At 46.5% G+C, this 19,657-nt stretch overlaps 1 protein-coding gene across 1 annotated transcript; it reads left to right on the plus strand.

Annotated features, from left to right (window-relative positions):
- The first annotated feature begins 543 nt into the window (after positions 1–543).
- On the plus strand, positions 544–18,086 carry LOC132243656 (butyrophilin subfamily 3 member A3-like). The gene is given in 9 exon segments (XM_059714045.1): positions 544–687; positions 2,528–2,679; positions 3,412–3,530; positions 3,532–3,760; positions 5,277–5,613; positions 11,983–12,038; positions 12,829–12,855; positions 14,553–14,585; positions 17,086–18,086. Coding segments are annotated over 8 exon segments (1,425 nt in total). The 5' UTR covers positions 544–687; positions 2,528–2,582; the 3' UTR covers positions 17,613–18,086.
- Positions 18,087–19,657: the final 1,571 nt, after the last annotated feature.

The raw sequence follows: 19,657 nt of genomic DNA on the forward strand, positions 1-19,657 counted from the left end.
CCATCAAACTGTATTATAATGCTGCCCACTTCTACTGCTAAATCACTAATGTCAAATTAGATAATGCTTTTCTTAAAGCCTAAGCTCCTCAATTCCTGCTATTAAATGATATTTACTGCTTTAAGTTGTTTGTGCTTTACAGGAAATTCTAATCCTCATTACCCCAGAGAAAAGCTAGAGAATATTATCCCAGTGTAAGCTAAGGTCTCAGGTGGCAGAAATCTCTCCATGATTTTTAGGAATATCCCATGATTTCTGGGCACCTGACTCATGATTTTTTGAAGACTTGGTGTTAGGACCCTGCAGGTCCATGTGGGAAGCGTCTCTTCCACAGCTTCTCGCACTGAACTAGCAGCAGCTTGGGAATGTCTTGAGCAGGGGGCAGGCAGCTCTGTGGGTTGCCCCTTCTGTGTGGTGAGTAGAGATCCAGACCTGGCTCTGGGTATTACATAGTCTCTGGCTAAAAGAAGGCAGTTCCTGCACAGCACAGGAAAAAGCAGCTCAAAATTAATGAGGCTGATTTGTTGATTGTTTTTTAGGTCACCCTAACCGGGAGACAACTCAAGGTACACCTACACCATAGGCAACAGCTTACTTCATCAGATGCTATAACCAGATTGGCCAAGAGAGGCCAAGAACCTGAGCCTCCCCTTCCCAGGAAAGGACTGCAGCCACTCAGCTGTTGGGGTAAGATATAGGGGGCTCCTCCACCATTTTGTCCATGCTGCATGCACCCAAGTATGCATGTACACAGATGTCTACAAGGGCACTGTTTGCATCAAGCTGTAGAATTTCCACTGCCCAGAAGTGCCAAAATACTGTTGGGAAGATTAAAGAACAGCCACTTCAATGATGAGGAAGGAAAAGAATAGAGCATGGCTATAGAATTTACCCATATTCAGAATAGTCATGTAGTGGATTTAAGTATTTTTATAATTGTGATTCTGTAATGGAAAAAAGTGAAGTAGAATGACATTTAGATTCATACTCATAAAAGAGACACTTACGTGCCACTTACTTGTCTATGAGGCAAAATAGGATTTTTGCCCTACGTACTGTAGTTTTGTAACTCCTATAAAAACTGTCATTTTGAGTCAACTTCAGAACAATATTAAAATAGAGATTGCCACAGGCAAGTATCTGAAAGTGGGAAACCTTAACTTTCTCAGCTTCCAGAGTCACACCCCAGAGCTCCTGGAAGCACATGTGTGGAAGCAGGGAAGCCATGCAGGCACTCCCGAGGTTGACAGGTCTGATCCTGTGTGAAAAATCCAGAGGCACGCAAGAGTGAGACCTCAAGCCCAGAGACCTTCTGCCTGAGGCGGCTGGAGAGTGCGGCAAGTTCCAGACTCCCTGTGCTTTCCTTCCATAAAGAAAATAGACGTCCACCACAATAAAGCAGCACAAATTATTGCTACCTTTTCTGGCAAACACATTGTTGTGTGACACAGAGTATGAATGTCTATTTGCTTTTGCTTTGTGCCACCATAAAAATGTGCATGGCATCACAAAGGCAACAAAAGTTGATGTCTGCATTGCTGTTCAGGATTGAATAGACACCTAGCAGAAGTCTGTGACCAGTTTTACACAACAGTGGAAAGCCTTCTCATAACATATATGTCTTAAGCCAAGTCAAATGGGTTTCCATTTTGATTGACTGGAAGTTAAAACACTCAGTTTAGGTCTTCTGTCCAGGGGGAGTGATTCCAGAATAACTATTCCCAATTAACTCTGTATGTCAGAACACTTTTTCTGAAGTAAGAATATCCACAGAGGAAATGATCAGGAACCCTTTGAATTTATAATCTTATTCTATATAGATTTCCACTCATTTAATTTTGTCAAAACCACAACTTCCCTTTCCATGGCCAAGCTCAGTAACCAGATATCTCAGCAGGTCTTTCTGAAGAGTCTTTGTTTTCCATCAGCTATCCCACCAGACTGTCTAACACTAGGACCTGGGATGATTACATCATTGTCTGTAAGTGAAACTCCTTTAGGCTTCTTGGCCTGTTGAAAATAGTGAAGGATTGTGAAACTGTTGGAAACTCTCAGACGTGCACTATCTCCATGACCCAGAGCATACAGCTCATTATGCAGTACTGATCAACACTCCTCACTTTTGCCACATCAATTTACGCAGGACTATGAAGATCTTGAAGAGGACACACTTCACGTTACCTTGAACAGCTATATTAGCATTTAACTATCTGGACCCCATGTTTGTTTGTTTTTTTAACAGTGCACAGTATTATGATTCTAGATCTCATTCATTTAACATGGTCTAAAATGTAGTGAAAACTCTTTATCGTCATCTGACTCAACACATGATTTTTCATTTAGGGGAAATTGAAAGAGGGGGATATCAGGGATAACCCTGGAATTTCTGTTTCAGCGGCTGTTTTAATGGTGCACTTTCAAAAGTTTAGTCATACCAAGGTTTTTACCCTTGAATACTTGTATATGCTGTCCTCCTGCTATCTCATCCAATATACAAAGGTGGTAACCAGCGCTCTATGTTCTCCAGGTGAATACTTTTCTGCCTTCCCCTTGTGCTTTTGGATCAAGTTTCAGTGAAGAAGATGCCTCCTTTAATGTGCCAAATCTCCAGAGTCTCCACTTTGCTGCCCCATTTTCTCACATTCTTCATTACTTTTCATATTTGCAAGGTGGAATCAGGTAGGTATCTGCTCCATATTAATGTGTGTTCTCCTGCTGCTGAAAGGTTTATTTAGTTTTTTATTGACACATTGCACCAATTCTAGTCTTTCCTGGCAAATGGAAAAGATAGTTAGAAGTTCTAGACTGCATCAACATCATTGTGTGGGAAGAAAAAATAAATACAGCTAATATAAAAAGTTTTTCTCTTTCTCCCCAGGCATACAGAATAGCTCTTTATCTATCGCCGGATCATATACTCATATTTCTGTGCACTTCTACGTTCCTCATTACCACAGTATCCTAACATCCTCCTTCTCATCACTCCACTGGCTTTTCAAAACCAATATTGAGGAGGAATATTCTTTTTTACATGACATTTAAATTATTTGATATTTGTACTTCATGCCAAATTGTAATTAAAACACCAAGAAACCAATACATTTTACGGGATACAATGTTTGGAAAATGTCCAGTGAAAAATGTTGACATTTCTATGACAAGAAAATATATATGTTGTATTTATTCAGGATATGCTAGCCTTTCACAGACACTGAATTTCTTAGGTTGGGCAGCCAGTTACAGTTCAAGTTGCTCAGCCCTCTCCATTTCAAGCCTTTGTTTTCAGTTATGTGTCATTTTCCCAGTCCAGGTTGAAACTCTGCCAGGTGGGTATCCATCTCATGTTGAGTATGTTGGATTTCTCTTTTGACTTCTTAGCTTACTTTGGGGTGTTTTGGGTACCTTTTACAGCCCTGTTTACAGTTGTTGGACCTGATCAGCAAATCACTGCCACTGTGGGGGAAGAGATCGTATTGCCATGCCACCTGTCCCCCAACATGAGCGCTGAGAACATGGAAGTGAGGTGGTTCTGAACCTGAGTCTACAAATTATGTTCATCTGTACCACGATGGGAGAGATGATTTTGGACGACAGATGCCAGAATACAAGAGAAGGACAGAGTTTTGGAAAGATGGCCTTACAGTTGGAAACATTCCTGTGATGATTTTCAATGTCAGGCCTTCAGATGAAGGGCAATACACCTGCTTTGTTGAGGATGGTATTACTGAGGAAGCGGCTGTAATAGAACTGAAGGTAGCAGGTCAGTGGCTTGTGTCAGTTTATCTCTGCATGGTTTTCAGGTTTTTTCTCTTTCTTAATATGCCAACTTCATGGAAGGTATTATGAATTATTTTACAATTAGAGACTGTGTTTGAATTTTATTCCCATTTCAGAAACATATTTCATTTTTTGTCAGCATTTTAATAATTTTAAGCAACATCTCGAAAGCAGTTAGTTTCTGTTTGTTCTTAATATCTCAGTGCTTAGGACTTTGTAATTTCCAGCCTAAATTTATTCACATCCAAGTTATATCCATTTTTTCTTGGATCAACATTGTCTTTTAGCCTAAATAGTGCCTTATCATATGTCATATTTAGTCCCTGGTATAGTTACATAGAGCAAACATATCCCTTTCTGTCTCTGTTTTGCTAGACTGAAAAAGCCCAGCTGTTCTCCTAAAATAAACCTTTCTCTTTTGAAATCCCAAACCTCAGTTACAGTCTTAATTTGCTTCTTTTTCCATGTAACTTGAACCCTGTCAGGATGTAGTCAGTCATGGGGGCGCCCCGCTCTCGTTTCTCCTCCAGCTTTACCCTGTTTTTATAAAAGGCTTATTCTAATAATCTACTAACTGTTCTCTGATTGCCTTTGTTCAAATTTCATTGTTTCATGGAAACTTTTGAAGCTGAACCAAACCAGTTCTGTTGTGGACTTGGATGATTTCAGTTGGTTGGGATTTATGTTCCTATGAAATGTACACATCCAGGAAGGGACTATTTCTTATGGCTTTCCTTTCACCTAATTTAGAGTGTCACTGACGAGGCTGCTTTGTTTTCACATCTAAGTCACTTGAACAGAAATATCTATTATAAGAGAATATCCAATACATTTAGTTACATTAATCATTACTATAAAATGAAGCAATAATATACCTGCATTAAGATCTTGTGCTCTCTTTAATCTGATCTGCTTCAGCTGGACATGCCATTTGCTTTCTTTCCTTTGCTAGATGTCACATCTGCAAAGGTTCATTCTGTGATTACTCAGAAACAGGCTTTTGGGACTTTTGCTATAGCAAAAGTAGCTTTGTAGCTCTGCAGAAAATTATCTTTAAAGGCAACCAACGATTATTCATGTCTGCCTTCAGTCAATAAAAACACACTATCATGTAGTACGATTCCAACTAGCTACACTTTGCTTATGGCTAGAATGCAAACTTAATGTGTTAGGCTTGTGCTGGGTCCAGAGTCTGCACTTCGTGTTGTGCTGTTTCAGTCCCTGAATCCTACAGCCTATGCCTGAAGGCTACATTCATTTATAATGCCCTCATTACCTACCAAAACCAGATCTCAATGACCATAATTTGTTATTGGTTCAGTGACTATTTGATAATGAAATTTCTCAGCTACAACATCCAGGAATATCTAGGCTCTATAGTTGTTAATAGAATTGCTGCCCTGCTCTGCAATATCTAAAAATTCTTGAGAATAAGATTTCCACAGTCCTTTACAAAATTGACTCATAGATTTCAGCAATATAATTTCTTTCTATTTTAGCTTTAGGCTCTAATCCTATCATCTCTGTGGAGGATTACCAGAATGGAGGGATCCGCGTGACATGTCGATCAGCTGAGTGGTACCCAGAGCCCCAGGTGCTGTGGAGAAATGCCCAGGGATATCGTATACCATCGCTTTCTGAAATAAAATCCCCAAGGGCAAATGGCCTGTTTGAAACAGAAATTTCTGTTGTCATAAACGGACATTCAAACCCGAACTTGTCCTGTTGGATCAGGAACAGCCTCCTCGACCGAGAGAAGGAATCAGTAATTCATATATCAGGTCAGTTCCATCCAAACCCTACAGGAAACCGCCTCCACTGGAAACCAAGTGAAACATGAAGCAAACACAAACATGGCTAGCATTTCCATGGGGTCATAATACAAATACATTTACCTGTGTATTTGTAGTTTATGAGAATCTGGATTTTATCTCACTCTAACCTCTGAAATTTTACCTTAGAGAAACTGGCAGAAAGTCACTCAAAATATCAATGCAGTGTGGTTTTGTACTCTCAAGTTTGTCTACGTGAATTTTCAGTGGGTATTTCATGGGTATTTTGCTAGCATCTATCTACCAGGATTGAGTTATTCGTGAATCCTTAAAGGATTTTCAGTGCACTGCACCATTGTTCATTTTTTATCATGTAAAATTCACTAAGTTGCGTGTTGTTGCTCCTCTTTTAAGGATTGTTAAGAGGAAGAGCATTTATTTAAAGGCCTTTTCAGTAGCAATTCTGATTCTGAAGCAATCTGCCCTTCTCTACATGCTGAGAGCATTTACAGATGTGCTTCAGGAGGCTGTGGAGTGTATGTGTGTGAGGCGGGGGGTGGAGGGGGCAGCGCTGTAATTAGCCCATCTCTGAGCTTTAGTTTAAAGCCCCCTGCTGCCATTTTTCAGCACAGGAACACTGATGCACCTCCTGCTGGAAGCTGCTGGAGCACAGTTAATCCCATACTCCAGCAGACTCAATTAACTGAGTCTGATCCAACACACTAATTATAGGATGTTGGAGCAGCCTCTCTACACATGTATAGGAGCCCTCAGTGTATTCACTGATCCACGTCATAAATAGAAATTTATTTCCTTTGCAGCTGCTACAGCTCAGGGTTATTTTGCCTTCCTCCGAACCACTGGGTGTTTCCTGCAGCCAGGGATGGGGAGTTTGACTGGCATGTGCCAGTGTCCTCCTAGGGCTTAAACTCAGAAGATCCTGGGGTCTTGCCCAAGGTCAGACCACTTGACATATTTGGAGTCAAGAAGGATTTTTACCCCCTGGTTAATTAGTATGGACTGTGGAGGATTTATTTTCATCTGTAGCAGGGGAGAATGGCCCTCTTCCTTGAGTCTCTCAAGCACAGTATAACAATCCTCAAACCAGAAGGCATTGAGTGCTGTGCCACCCCTCACTCCTGTTTTATCTGTGGCAGTGTAGGGCTTTTTGTCTTGTAGTTGTGTCAGGGTTGACTATAGTTTTAAGAGACTGGACAGTGGGTTTGTTTGTATAGAACAATTTGGATGGAGAAGATCCTACCTCAGGCAGGGGGCTGGACTAGAGACCCTCTAGAGCAGGGGTGTCCAACCTTTTTCAAAGTGGGGCTGGATCATGAACTTTTTATCACCCAGTGGGCTGGCAGAAGCGGGCACTCACATGGCCTGTCGAGTTTGGCTGCAGCCTGGGGGCGCAGGGTCAAGGGGTGCCACCTGACCTCGCCCTGTCCTCCCGTCCACCTGGACAGCCTCAAGGATGCTCCCACACCTGCACACCTGGGCTGAGCAGCAAGGGGGACATGTGGGGACTCTACAGGGGGGTGCGGACTATGCAGGGACACCCCCCTGCTCCCTCTCCTCTGGAGCAGCTCGAGCCCGAGCCCAAGTGGCAGGGGTCCCTCCCTCCCCAGGGCCCGTGACTCACCACCCCCAGCTCAATGTCTGTGGGCGCAGGGGGGTGCGGGGAGGTGAGAGCAGCATCAGCTTTCAGCCCCAACAGCCACAGCAGCAGCAGCATCTCCCGCAGGCCCGGCTGCAGCATCCCTCCAAGCTGGCATCCGCGCCCCCTGCACCCACCCGCCCGCTGCACCGCAACCTGCTCCAGCCCATGCAGCCAGCAGGGACCGGCAAAGGGCGGGGCTGGCATGCAAATGAGGAAGGGAGGGGCAGGGCTAGGAATGGAAACCCTGCAATGTGGGAGAGGGGAGGAGCTGGCATGCAAATGAAGAAGGGAGGGGTGAGGCGAGGAAGGGAAACAGTGAAATGAGAGGGGACGGGAGGAGCCACACCGCGTTGGCAACGTCAAGCTGACGCGATGCGTGTCCTGTCCCTTCCCAAGCCCTTCAGCAGCCATTAGGAAGCTGCTGAGGGGCTGGGGGCAGGACAAGGGGTGGGAACAAAAGTAAACAGTTTACTTTTATTTCGTGTCGCAGCACCGCGGGCCAGAGAAAATGGCTTGGTGGGCCACATAGCAGCCCACGGGCCTTATGTTGGACAAACCTGCTCTCGAAGTCCCTTCCAGCCCTGCCTTTCTGTGCGCACCTATGCACGTGTCCAATACTGCTCCTGCAGCCTCTGTGTCACATATATTCAGTGACACCAAGTTTCAAAATGGTGGTGAGGGCACTTTAATTAAAGCTCACCAAACAAGCTTTAGTTAAAGTGCCACCACCACCATTTTGAAGCCTGGGACACTGAGTACTTAAGCCCTTGTGAGACACTCTAATTAAACACCTCCTTCTACCCCATCCACACACTCTCCAGCTCAGGTACAGATGACCTATGATTGTACAATATACACAACAGTTGTACCACTGTGCCTCTGGCATAGATGTGGTTATGGTTTAAAATGCTTATAATAGTACTAGCAGATTGCCTCTCAAAAATGATGGTGGGGTGAGCGGGGACACAGCTCTGCGTCCTTACCTCCCCCGACTTTGGATCCAACCCCGGTCCATCTTCCTAACCCCCTGCTTCAGGTCTGACCTCGCTCCCCGACCTGCTTCAGGTCTGACCATACTTCTCCTGTCACTCTCCCCACAGCTTTGGGTCTAAACCAGTCCCCTGGTTCAGATCTGACACCACTACCCACAATTCAGGTCTGACCCCACCCTTCACTCACCCACCCTGCTTCAGGTTCGGACCCACTCCCCTCATCCTCCCCTTCAGGTCTAACCATGACCCCCAGTATGGGGCTGACCCTGGACCCCCACCACTTCCCCCTTTGGGTCTGACCCTGCTTTCCCATGCTTCCGGTCTGACTCCTCATGCCCCCGCCCCCCTATTTGGATTGGACCCCGCTCCCCCCTGCCCTCCCCGCCTCCTTCGGGTCTGACTCCGCATGCCCCCGCCCCGCTATTTGGATTGGACCCCGCTCCTCCCTGCCCTCCCTGCCTGCTTCAGGTCTGACCCTGCCTCCCCACCTTCTCTGCTGCTTTGGGTCTGACCCTGCCCCCATGGTTCGGGTTTGACCCTGCCCACCTTCAGCCCCACCCTGCGTTCCCACCATTTCTTGTCCTCACCCACCCCCCACTCCCTTCTCCTCCACTAAGACTCCTGCTCCACCTCAGTGTTCAGATCTGATTAAGCTCCCCACCTTCCCCCCATTCAGGTCTGCCCCCGCCCACCTTAAACCTCTGATTTGGATCTGATACTGCCCACCCCACTTTGTGTAGTGCCATGCTCCCCCCCTCCACCCTCATTCAGGTCTGACACCACTCCCTACTCCCTCCCCCACCACTAAGGCTCCTACTCTGCCCCACCAGTTCAGGTCCGACCCCGTCCCTCCTCCTTCCCAGTTCGGGTCCAACACCATCCCCCCTGCTTTGGGTCCATCCCCACCCCATCTCCTCTGTTCCAGGTCTGACCACACTTCCCACCCCTCCCCACAACTTTATATCCAACCCCACCCCCTCCACTCCCTTTGGGTCTAACCCTGCTACACCCCTCCACCCCACTTCAGGTCTGATACCATTCCCCCTGAGTTCAGGTCTGACCCCAGTGCCCCACTGCCCCCCTCCTCCCCTCCCCTCCACTTCCGGTCTGAACACACTTCTGCACATTCAGGTGTGACCCACTCCCCTGGTAGAGCTCCAACCCTGCTCCACCAAGCCCCCTTTCAGGTCCAATCCCACTTCCCCCTCCACTTTGGGTCTGACCCTTCTTCCCCCCTCCGCTCTCCCCACTTCTGCTCTCACTCTGCTCCTCCCCCCCCCCAGTTTCTGTCTGACCTCGACCCACCTGCCCCCCGGTTCTGTCTGAACCCACTCTCCTCTCCCTGTCCCCTGCTGAGGGTCCTACCCCACCCCACCTCCCCCACACCATTCACATCTGATCCAGCTCCCCCCTGACACTCAGGTCTGACCACAGTTAACCCCTCCTCCCTAGTTCAGTTCCAAAACCACCACCCCCCATTAGTGTCCAACCCTGGCTTTTTTGAATGGAGGACCCATTAGCATATAGATCCATAAGTGTGATTTTTTTGGCCTTTATCCGCAGTTTTGATATGTAATAGTGCTTGCCCTAGACCTTCCTTCTTAGCATGCTCAGTACCCTGTACTAGGGCTATGAAAATACTGGAACATTATGTAATTCCACATAGATTCCAAAGCTTTACGCAACCCCCCCCCCCCCAAAAAAAAACCCCAAACAAACAAACCCCCAAACCCTATGGGTAGCAGTTGTTTGATGATGGATAACATGGAGGAGGATTTAAAGTATTTCTGGATTTTGTTTCTAGCAGGTTCACATAAAGGTTGATCCTCTTCCATTACAGATAGAACAAGAATCCAAACACATCGTAATTACCAAAAATTGCAGTTATATGGCTACATAATTTCCACTTAGCCATGTAAAGGTGAGATAGTATATTTCCTGTTACTCATGATAAAGCTCAATTAAAAGTCAGTTTGTTGGTTATTAAAGCACATTTCTGATTTTTGCATCATGCTAGGAGTTACTGCTGTCGTTCATATCTCATGCAACTCCTGAACGCAAGTATTACTGGATGGCCTTGGAATAAATACATTTGATGTTTTTCACCAATAACAAACTAAAGCAAGCCCTGGGCATCTTGTTTTTCAGCTCTCTTTTTTGCAAGTGTGAGCCCCTGGATGGTGGCACTGAGTATGATCCTGGTGGTTGTGTTAAGTTTCATAATCCTGAATGTATATCTTTTCAGAATAAAAGGTAAATGCGGGGGGGGGGGGATATATAGTGTAGTTAGTGAATATTTTTATTCCAATAAATCAAAGAGTGTATGAATAAGATTTTACTGCAGCCAGCCAAAGGGAGGCAGGTAGGCACTGTGCCACACACCAAACCTTCAGCACAGCAAAGTGCAATTGCCAGGGGGTGTTGCTTGCCTGGGGGTGGGGGGAATCAGGGGCTAAAAAGAGCCCCTGGTCCTAAGGGGTGTGGGGGTGCATACAGTCCACCAAAACCCCGTGCGTCCTCAAACAGACCGCTAGCCCCTCTGATTCCACCAAATTCCTCCCAGACCCCTCCAACCCCTTCCCATGGCCCTGATTACCTCCACAATCCCTGTGATCCCCTGCACAGACCCCACTTGCCCTCTTGATCTCCTATATCCCCCACTGTGAACACTGTCTTCCCCCTCCTATGCCTTCCATGCATCCTGCTTCCCTCCCCAATCTCCAAGACACCTGCCTACACACCCTGCCTACTCCCCTCAGCCCCCTGTGGACACTGCCTGCCCCATCAATCCCCCAAGCCCCACCACTACCCCTCCCATCCAAATTTACTTTAGATCAGGTGGCCATTTTTAACTCTAACTGTCACCTAACTGCCCCAAATGTCTCTACATACCATTAAGGAAGAGTGAAGCTGTTATTCTGTTAAAACTTTTATAAGTCTATGACCTTGAAATAGGAATATGCCTTTTGACACACATCTCTACACTCATATGGTTAATCAAACACTACAGAATATTTAATATCATGCCCCTAGTAATCTATGTAAGTAAGCAGCTGCTCAGCACCACTACGGTAATTGGGGGCTACCTCTCCACTGCTTCCTTTTGGCTATAAAAACAAATGAGTTATGCTAGATGTTGAGCAAACTCAAGAATATCAAGTCTTTAGACTCTAGCACATACAGGTGTTTACTTGACCTACTAGCAATCCAAAGATGTCTGTTGTTTAGAGACAAGTGGGTACTAGATCCCATCCTGAAACCACTAGAGGGATTTATGTGTCATCAAAACATCTCCCTACACAGCTAGATGGAAAAGTACAATACCGTCCCCTGACACAACTCCTACATGGACCTTGCTCCTTCCACCCTGGAGCTCTTGAGCAGAGGATTTCTCCACCTTAGGCTGTCATACCAGTCATGCTACCGTACAGGACACTTCAGCAGCCTTCGACCCATTTTTCTTTTACAGCATCAAAACTCTTATAAACTTTACAATTTTCACAGGTAAGAGGCAGTGAACGTGCATACAAATTTGATGCACCTTGTCCCATATGTTCAGATTCTTTAAAAAATGGATAAAAGCTAGTTAGGACAGTCAAAGTAAGCACAAAAGAGTTTCCCACTTCTCTTGCCCATGCACACCAACAAGCATAGGCAGAAAAGAGACAGTTCTCAGCAGCTGTAGCATGGATACTACTGGCAGTATGCGGATAAGCACCACAGAGAGGATGTCGCACAGAACACAAAGTACCAGGCTTAAACTTATGAGGTTGTTGTGAAGCACTAAATCAATGTATCTTTTTTTTTTCTATCCAGGAAACCTACAACGAGAACTTGGTAAGTTTTTCTCTGTGTCCAACACAGCTTTTTCCCTCATATTAAATGTAGCTAGAGCTAGCTGTTCTTTCTCTCCATGCTGGAAAGAACAGAAAAGTGGCAGCAACACTAAGATACCCTTGTTTGGAAATGGTTTGCTCAGAGCCCTCAGGCACTCCTTCCTGGCCTTTGTCATCGTTATTAGCCCAGAGCACTGCCGCTGTTGCAGCAGTTCCTGGAGTGAAATTGGGACATTAATGTAACTGGAGATGCAGCCATTAATTAGTTTGAACAAGGGCTTAAGATGGCATCACATTGTGGTTGGGAATCATTGAAGGGACTTCAATTTGTGCCTCATGTATACAAAATACCCTAAGCCATGGAGAAGATAGGCAGCTTTATTCTGTACCTACCAGAAACTTATCAGTCAGGTCAGAGAGAATGAATAGCAATAATCCTGCCTAGTTGGCAGTAACAGGAGTATCTCTGGAGCCAGGCCCTCTCCGAGGAAAAGGGTACAGCAGTTGCAAATCAGTGGTGTCTTTGGATACTGAGGTGCTCTGGTCACAGCAATTCAGAGAGTTGCCAAGCAATACCAAGAGATCTGACATCACTTTGATGGATGTGGTCTGTATGGTTATAGTGACAGGAAATGACCATGTTCCAATTAGTCCTTCTATATGTTGCCTCATTTGTGTCCAGCATTACCCTGGTCTTTCCTGGCTTTTGCTTGGCTCAGATGCTCATCATCCAAGAATCCTTTTGCAGCTGCATTTGTTCAGATAAATACCACTATTTCTCTTTGTTTCAGGGTGGAAAAGAGCTGTGATATGTCCAGGTAATGAAAGTTCATACTGAATCAATGGTCTCTTTTTGTTATTTCAATTCCCTTTCTTTTCTTTCCAGTCAAATTCATAGGCTAGCTAATAGTTTGTGGTAAGAAGAGCTTAATTATTAAGGTCAAAGAACTGAAAATCTCCTATGACCACATTTTTCTTGAAGGAACCTAAAAGTCCCCACCACACCCAGCACTTTCTGTTTCCCCTTGTGAGTGTAATGGGCAGGTTGTAATCATGCAAGTGCCAATTCATCTTTTGCAGAGATAAAAATACTATTTCCCCTGGCAGCCTGGACATGTAATTATACCTGTGTCGTCTGAGCATGTGCAGCAGGCTGTGTATTGACCAGGGAGGTGCGCTGCTACATATGCATGTCCTCTCTGGATGTGTATTGGTGTTTAAACCTTGAGAATGACAGATGGCCAGAGATATGTGACTAGCAGGCATCAAACTGCACAAGACGGGGGCAGCACTCTTGTATTTTAGCTCCTACATTTGCCTGCTTAGGACACTTGTTCAGGAAACCAGAGATCTGGGTGCAAGGTGCCCTTTACCCCAAAAGGATTCCAACCTCTTTTTTTCCTCTCTTTCTGATTTCCAAGTACACTGCTTTAATCATCATAGCAGCATTCATGCATTTACCAAGGTTGCCTTGGTCACTTCTTCTGAAATCAGCCTCCGAACAGTCAGGAGAGAGAGAGATGTGGAAGCAGAAGAGGAAGAGCAGCCTAGCTGTGTTGGGCTCAGTGAGGTGGCTGCAGCTGCCCAGGAAGGGATAGGGGCCTGCATTGTAGCCTGGACCCTTGTCCCTAATGGGTCTAAAATCTCTCTGCTATGTGGTTCTCCAGGAGATGGGTGTATAATAAAAATATGTTAAATCACTCAGACATATAAAATATCCTGTGCTTTTGGCTCCTGTGAAGAACTAGTCACCTAGAAGGAGCATCTATTCTGTCTTTGAAAGCCTGTCTGGCCCAAGTAGCAGTTGGCTGGAAGAGGTAATAGGAACTAGACAAAGAGGCCTCTAGGTCAGTAATAATATGGGAAAACTTTGATGGGAAGCTTTTGTTTAGTCTTACTCATACATGCCTAAGTCACTTGGATAGTTCTGAACATTGGACCCACATTCCCATAATTTTTTTCTTTTTTCTTTGTTGCTGATTAAGCATGTTGACCCCCTTCCCTCACAGCGGTGCCCTATCTACACAGACAAACACTTACCAGAGCAGGCAACTCCGAAGATGAAAGTCAAAATCCCCTGCTATGTGACAGTTCCCCCAGAAGGTTTATATCTTATTACCTGGAAGTAGAAGGAAACACTCATGTACTTTCTGCTACAATTACTCCATATGCCTGCCCCTCCTGCATTTAACTCAAGGTGGGATTTTCCATTATATTAAAGGAAGCAGGAGCAGGTCTTCATTAATAGCCTTGTAATGCTTCTAAAGAGTGTTTGTAGGGAAAATATTTAGTATCAACAACTATGTCAGCAACAGTGATCCAAGAAAGATCAAAGACTGATAAATGTGTGGTCCTCTGGCAGAGAAGCCATCACAGTGTCTGTGTCTTGGTTATTAATTACGGCACACTGAAGTTTCAGATCTATTTTTCTCCAATGTGACATTGCATGCAATAATGCCTTGTTTATAAATCTCTTCTAATGAGTTCTCATGTCTGATTATGTGGTTGCTTTCAGGACTGGGACAAACTGCACCACCTTTGGAAAAAGGTACAATGTTCAGATTATGACAATTGCCAAGTCTCCCCACCACTGGGAACATATTAATTTAGATCCTTTAATACTTTAATACTATTATACCCCGGGACAAACTCTGGTTTCCCCACTTACAGTGATGTGCCGCAGGCCCCTCTATACGTGGAAAAAAACAGGCGGGTCCCTCTAAGGCCTGAAAGGATCAGGATTGGTCCCTTCAAACCCTGTCAAGCTGCCAGAGCACCTGCCTAGGGTGGGGAATGTATTTCTGCCCTAAGTGTGTTGTGTGCCCATGCCAATATGATCGATCCTAATCTGGCAGTGGGTGGGGATGTCACTCCTCATGGCAGGACTCACATCCTCATGCATTTCAAAGCACACCATGAGATGTGGCAGCCCGTGACAGTAATGGATCTGGATGAGACGGTAGCACCTTCAGATCTATCTTCACTGTCTCCTGCAGAGCTTTCTGAGTGGTCCCTCATCCCCTTTCTCCTTATCTGCTCCTTCCCCCAATTCTCTGCCAGGCTTGACTACACAGCCAGCAAAGTGCCCCAACCACTATCACAGGATGGGCCTGCTCTATCACTACCACTAGTTGCTGCTGTTCCTACCTCCCTTATTGCCTCCGTTATGCGCAAGGCAGGACAAAGTCATGATCTGTGGAAAAGAGGCAAAGTGAACTTCCTGTCTCTGAAAGAACAGCCCAAAAATACAGAAATGGGGAAAATAAGAATTAAGATTAAATCAAGGAGATAGCAAGAAAAATATGGCTATGTCAAACAACAAACTGCAGTGAGAAAGGAGAAAATAAAATATACATCATAATAAAGGTACCAGGGAGAAAGACACTTCACTGAGAAAAAATGATGGGGAAAGACTGGAAGGTCTGAGTGTTGTGGGGCCAGGATCAGAATAAGTTTGGGTGGTGCAACAATGAAAAGGGACTTGAGGCTGACCAGAAAGTCGGAGGACAGAGCAGGAAGCTGCCTGCTGAACAGACCTGGACAAAGTGGCGCTGGAAGGGACTGGAGTTGGCCAGGGTGGCTGAGTGGAGGAGTTGTGTGAGCTCCTGTTTGCACATTCATACACCAAGACAACTTTGTCTAAACAGCTAGTTTTTGGTTCTTCTGTTCTATGTCTGTCTCTGCTTCCTTCCCTTTGCTTCTCTCTGCTGTCTCCTCCTACCCAGTACTGCTCTCTCTTCCTCTTTGTGGTAGCTTCCTCTGTGTGTCTGTTCACTCTCCTGTAGCTTTCACTCCTTTCCTCCTCCTTTTTCTTCCTCACCGTTTCCTTGTAATTACAATGAGTGGTGATGAGGGAGAGGAAGCATCCAGGTTTCTCCTTCACAGTCATCCACCCTGTCCATGTGGGTATGTGACTCTCCTTTTATTTCCATTGTTCCCTGCTGGGGACACAGCAGTTCTTGAAACAGTCACTGACTTGTAGGGACTGTCTGGGGACTACTCCTCTAGATCATACTTGCTGCAGGCCCAGACAGATGGACCAGAGCCCTTTCCACCAAGGAATCTCTTAACATGAGTTGGAAGAGTGGGTGAGCTGCTATAACTTCAGTAGTTTTGGGGGTTGCTTTCCTTTTCCATCCAACCATCATGATATAATCTTTCATTTTCCTCATTTATTAGAGAAAGGGCACTTGATGCAAAAATGTTTATCCAACAGCTCTTCCAACTATACAGTCAACCCAATAAAAGATACCACAAAACATCCTTGCCTCCTGGACATTTCTTGGACCTTTGCAGCTCCAACAATAATCCAACTCTCTTTATTAAGACACCAAGTACACTTCTTGGCTTTTAACATAATTACCTTCTATGTATATTAGTCACTTATGGCTTCCTCGTTCCCACTTCCCCACACATTCTCTCTCCATTTTGCCTTAAAAACTTCCTATTTGTGTATATATTTCACTCCCTCTCATCTGCTATGTCTTAGGCTGGTCCTTTTGGGTAAGCTCTGAAAACCTGGGAAATTGGACCTGCACTTGAAGCCTGGGACATAACTAATCTTTGTGACATGTGGACTGTTCTGGTCCAAATTTGATATTTCTTTGGCTGTGACTTGCTGGAGTGGGAATGTCTCTCTGGGAAATGGCCCCAAAATATGAGCATGGGGAAGGTTTACCAGATTGAGATTGAAGACAGTGGGCAGTGCAGAGGGAGATGAGCTGTCTCCATGCTCTCCCCTTTACACCCTCTGCCGGGCTCTCCTGAGCCCCCAGGGTCTCTCATCCCTGTCTGTGACCGGCAGGTGCAGGAGGGGAACGATCCCATGTCCCAGCCCTGGCCCAGCCGGCGTGTTTCTGTCCCTGGCCCGTCTCTTCCTGCCAGAGGAGAATTGGCCCTGCCCTTTGCTGAGGTCTCCGGGCTCCTTCCTGCTCGGGTCAATCCCGGCTTCACCTCCAACTGCAGCCAAAGCTGCCCCTGCCTTGATCACAGCCTGTCCTCGGGCTGAGCACTGCTCCTCACGCTCCTGTTGTCTCCTTTCCCCGCAGAGGACGTGACTCTGTATCCAGACACAGCTCATCTCTACCTCATCCTGTCTCAGGATGGGAAAAGTGCGAGACGGACAGACACACGGCAGGATCTGCCCGACAATCCTGAGAGGTTTGACAGTTGGCGCTGTGTGCTGGGCCATGAGGGATTCACCTCCGGGAGAAACTGGTGGGAGGTGAAAGTGGGGGTCGGGGAGGGAGGATATTGGGCCGTGGGGGTGGCCAGAGAGTCTGTGGGGAGGAAGGGAGGGATCAGCTTTAGCCCTGAGGAGGGGGTCTGGGCTATGCGGCGTTGTTGGAATCAGTACGAGGCTCTCACTGCCCCTGATCGCACCTCCCTGCCCCTGGACCGGGCACCCAGCAGGGTGGGGGTGTATCTGGACTGCACATTGGGGCAGGTGTCATTTCTCGATGCTGACACCGGGGCCCCGATCTTCACCTTCCCGCCGGCCTCGTTCGCGGGGGGCAGGATCCGGCCCTGGTTCGTGGTGGAGAAAGGTGAAATCCGGCTCAGCCAGCGCCAGTGAGAGGGAAAGGAAACATGCAAGACGGGACCTGCTCGTTGTCCCCTCCGGCCTCAGTCATGCTCATGTCCGTGACCCTGGAGGACTCCTCTCGCTGCAGACGATCAGCTGTGCTGTGTCCGTGGCCCTGGATGCGCAGGCTGGGTTTCTTCATCCCCCGACCAGGGCGAGCAGGACGTGGCTGAGCTGGACGGTTGTCTCTGCCCGGGTGTCATGTCCTGCATGACCGAGGGGCCCTCGGGGGCCTGTGGGTTCTGGCACCCACGGGTGCAGCTGGGGGGTCGGGGGAGGGGCAGCGATGAGGAGGCACCAAAACCCGGGGCCGGTTGTGTTGGGAAATGCAGTTGAACCTGGCTCTGGTGTTCATTGCAGCGCTGCTTGTCCAGAGCCTCCGGTCCTGGGAAGTGGAGTCACTGCAGCTGCGTAAAAAGTGATTTGTGCAAATTTGGGCCTTTTCCCTCTTTCTGATTACTGAAAAGTCACTCCAAAGTGATTAATTGGACTCAGGATTGCAGTCAATAAAGTTATTGCTGATACATATCAAAGCATCTTCTGCTTGGTGATTGATTTATTTATTTCACTTCTCATTTCCTTGTCGTAAATGTTGTGGAGCGAGCAGGTTTCTTTAAGAAATTTGATTCCTCATGAACAAAACCGATCGCCTTCCCTGGCAAATTCCCGTCTCAGTGTGGTGGGACTGTAGCATCACTGCTTGTGTTGCCCATGAGCCAGACACACATAAACCTCTTCTATGGTTGTGGCCAAATCCCACTGGACCAGTCATCAGGTTGCCCTTCCTCATCATTTAAAAATCCAAGTTCACTTGTTGGAAAATCAAGAAAATGTGAAATAAAGCTCCTGTTCACACTCCCTTCAGGGACTATGATAGTAAGAAATATCTGTCATGTCTGCTCGGAGTTAGTGATGTATAAACTGTGAGGAAAAAAACTTATCTAAAGACTTAAATTGTCCGTATGCAGAGTTAAAGTGACCCATGCAGCAAGAGATGTCATTGTCACCAATCCCTTGATTCAGGGATGATCTCTGCCATCACTCACTGATGGGTCTTGAGGTGAATTAAGAGTCCAATCCTTGAGCCATCTGCAGCAGTTACAGGTCTTTCCTCAGGGGAAAGTAGGCTGTGGGCAGTGATTCCTCTGCTTGTCCTTTCTCTTTTCTCTCTCCTCTGCTTTGAGGGCAGTATGCTTCACTTTGCAGTGGACAGCCATTGGTTGAGCCTGCTTCATCCCTGGAGTCAGCTGGTAGCCAGCTCTTCCTAGCTCTTCAAGTCAGCATCCATTTCTAGATGTATGCCTTCAATATGCCCTGGCAGCATTTCCTCTGGCCACTGTGAGATCTCAGGCCAAGCCTAGACTGGGAGCTGAGCAGTTGTTTTGGGAGTCAAGAGTCAGGCATCCCCACACAATGTCTGGTCTAGTGAAGTTGGTGCTTGACGATCACTGACTCCAGGCTGGTAACATTGGCTTCAGTCAGGATACTGGCATTTGTGTGACAGTCTTCCCTTTGATGTGGAGTGGAGGATCTTCCTAGGACATAGGTAGTGATCCCTGTACAGCTGGTGAGATGATCATGGTAGGTCATCCACATCTCACACTTTTAGAAGAAAGTGGGCATGATCTTTGCTTTGCAGATCTGGATTGTGGTGTCTTTCCAAAGATCATGATGAATCATGATGAATAAATATACAAGGAAGCAATTTCCCAAATGAGGTACCTGTGCACTGGATCCTATACTGGTATGTGTGTCGGTGGCAAGAGGTGGATCAGGGAAAGCGTGGGTCCTTTACTGACTGAAGGAGGCAACCTTGTGACAGAGGATGCAGAAAAAGCTGAAGTGCTCAATGCATTTTTCACCTCAGTCTTCACAGGCAAGGTCAGCTCCCAGACTACTGCACTGGGCAGCACAATTTGGAGAGGAGGTGAGCAGCTCTCAGTGGTGAAAGAGCAGGTTAGGGACTACTTAGAAAAGCTGGACATGTACACATCTATGGGGCCAGATGGGATGCACCTGAGGGTGGTGAGGGAGCT

Source organism: Alligator mississippiensis, chromosome 11 (genome assembly GCF_030867095.1).
Source record: "Alligator mississippiensis isolate rAllMis1 chromosome 11, rAllMis1, whole genome shotgun sequence".
In the NCBI taxonomy this organism is placed as follows: Eukaryota; Metazoa; Chordata; order Crocodylia; family Alligatoridae; genus Alligator; species Alligator mississippiensis.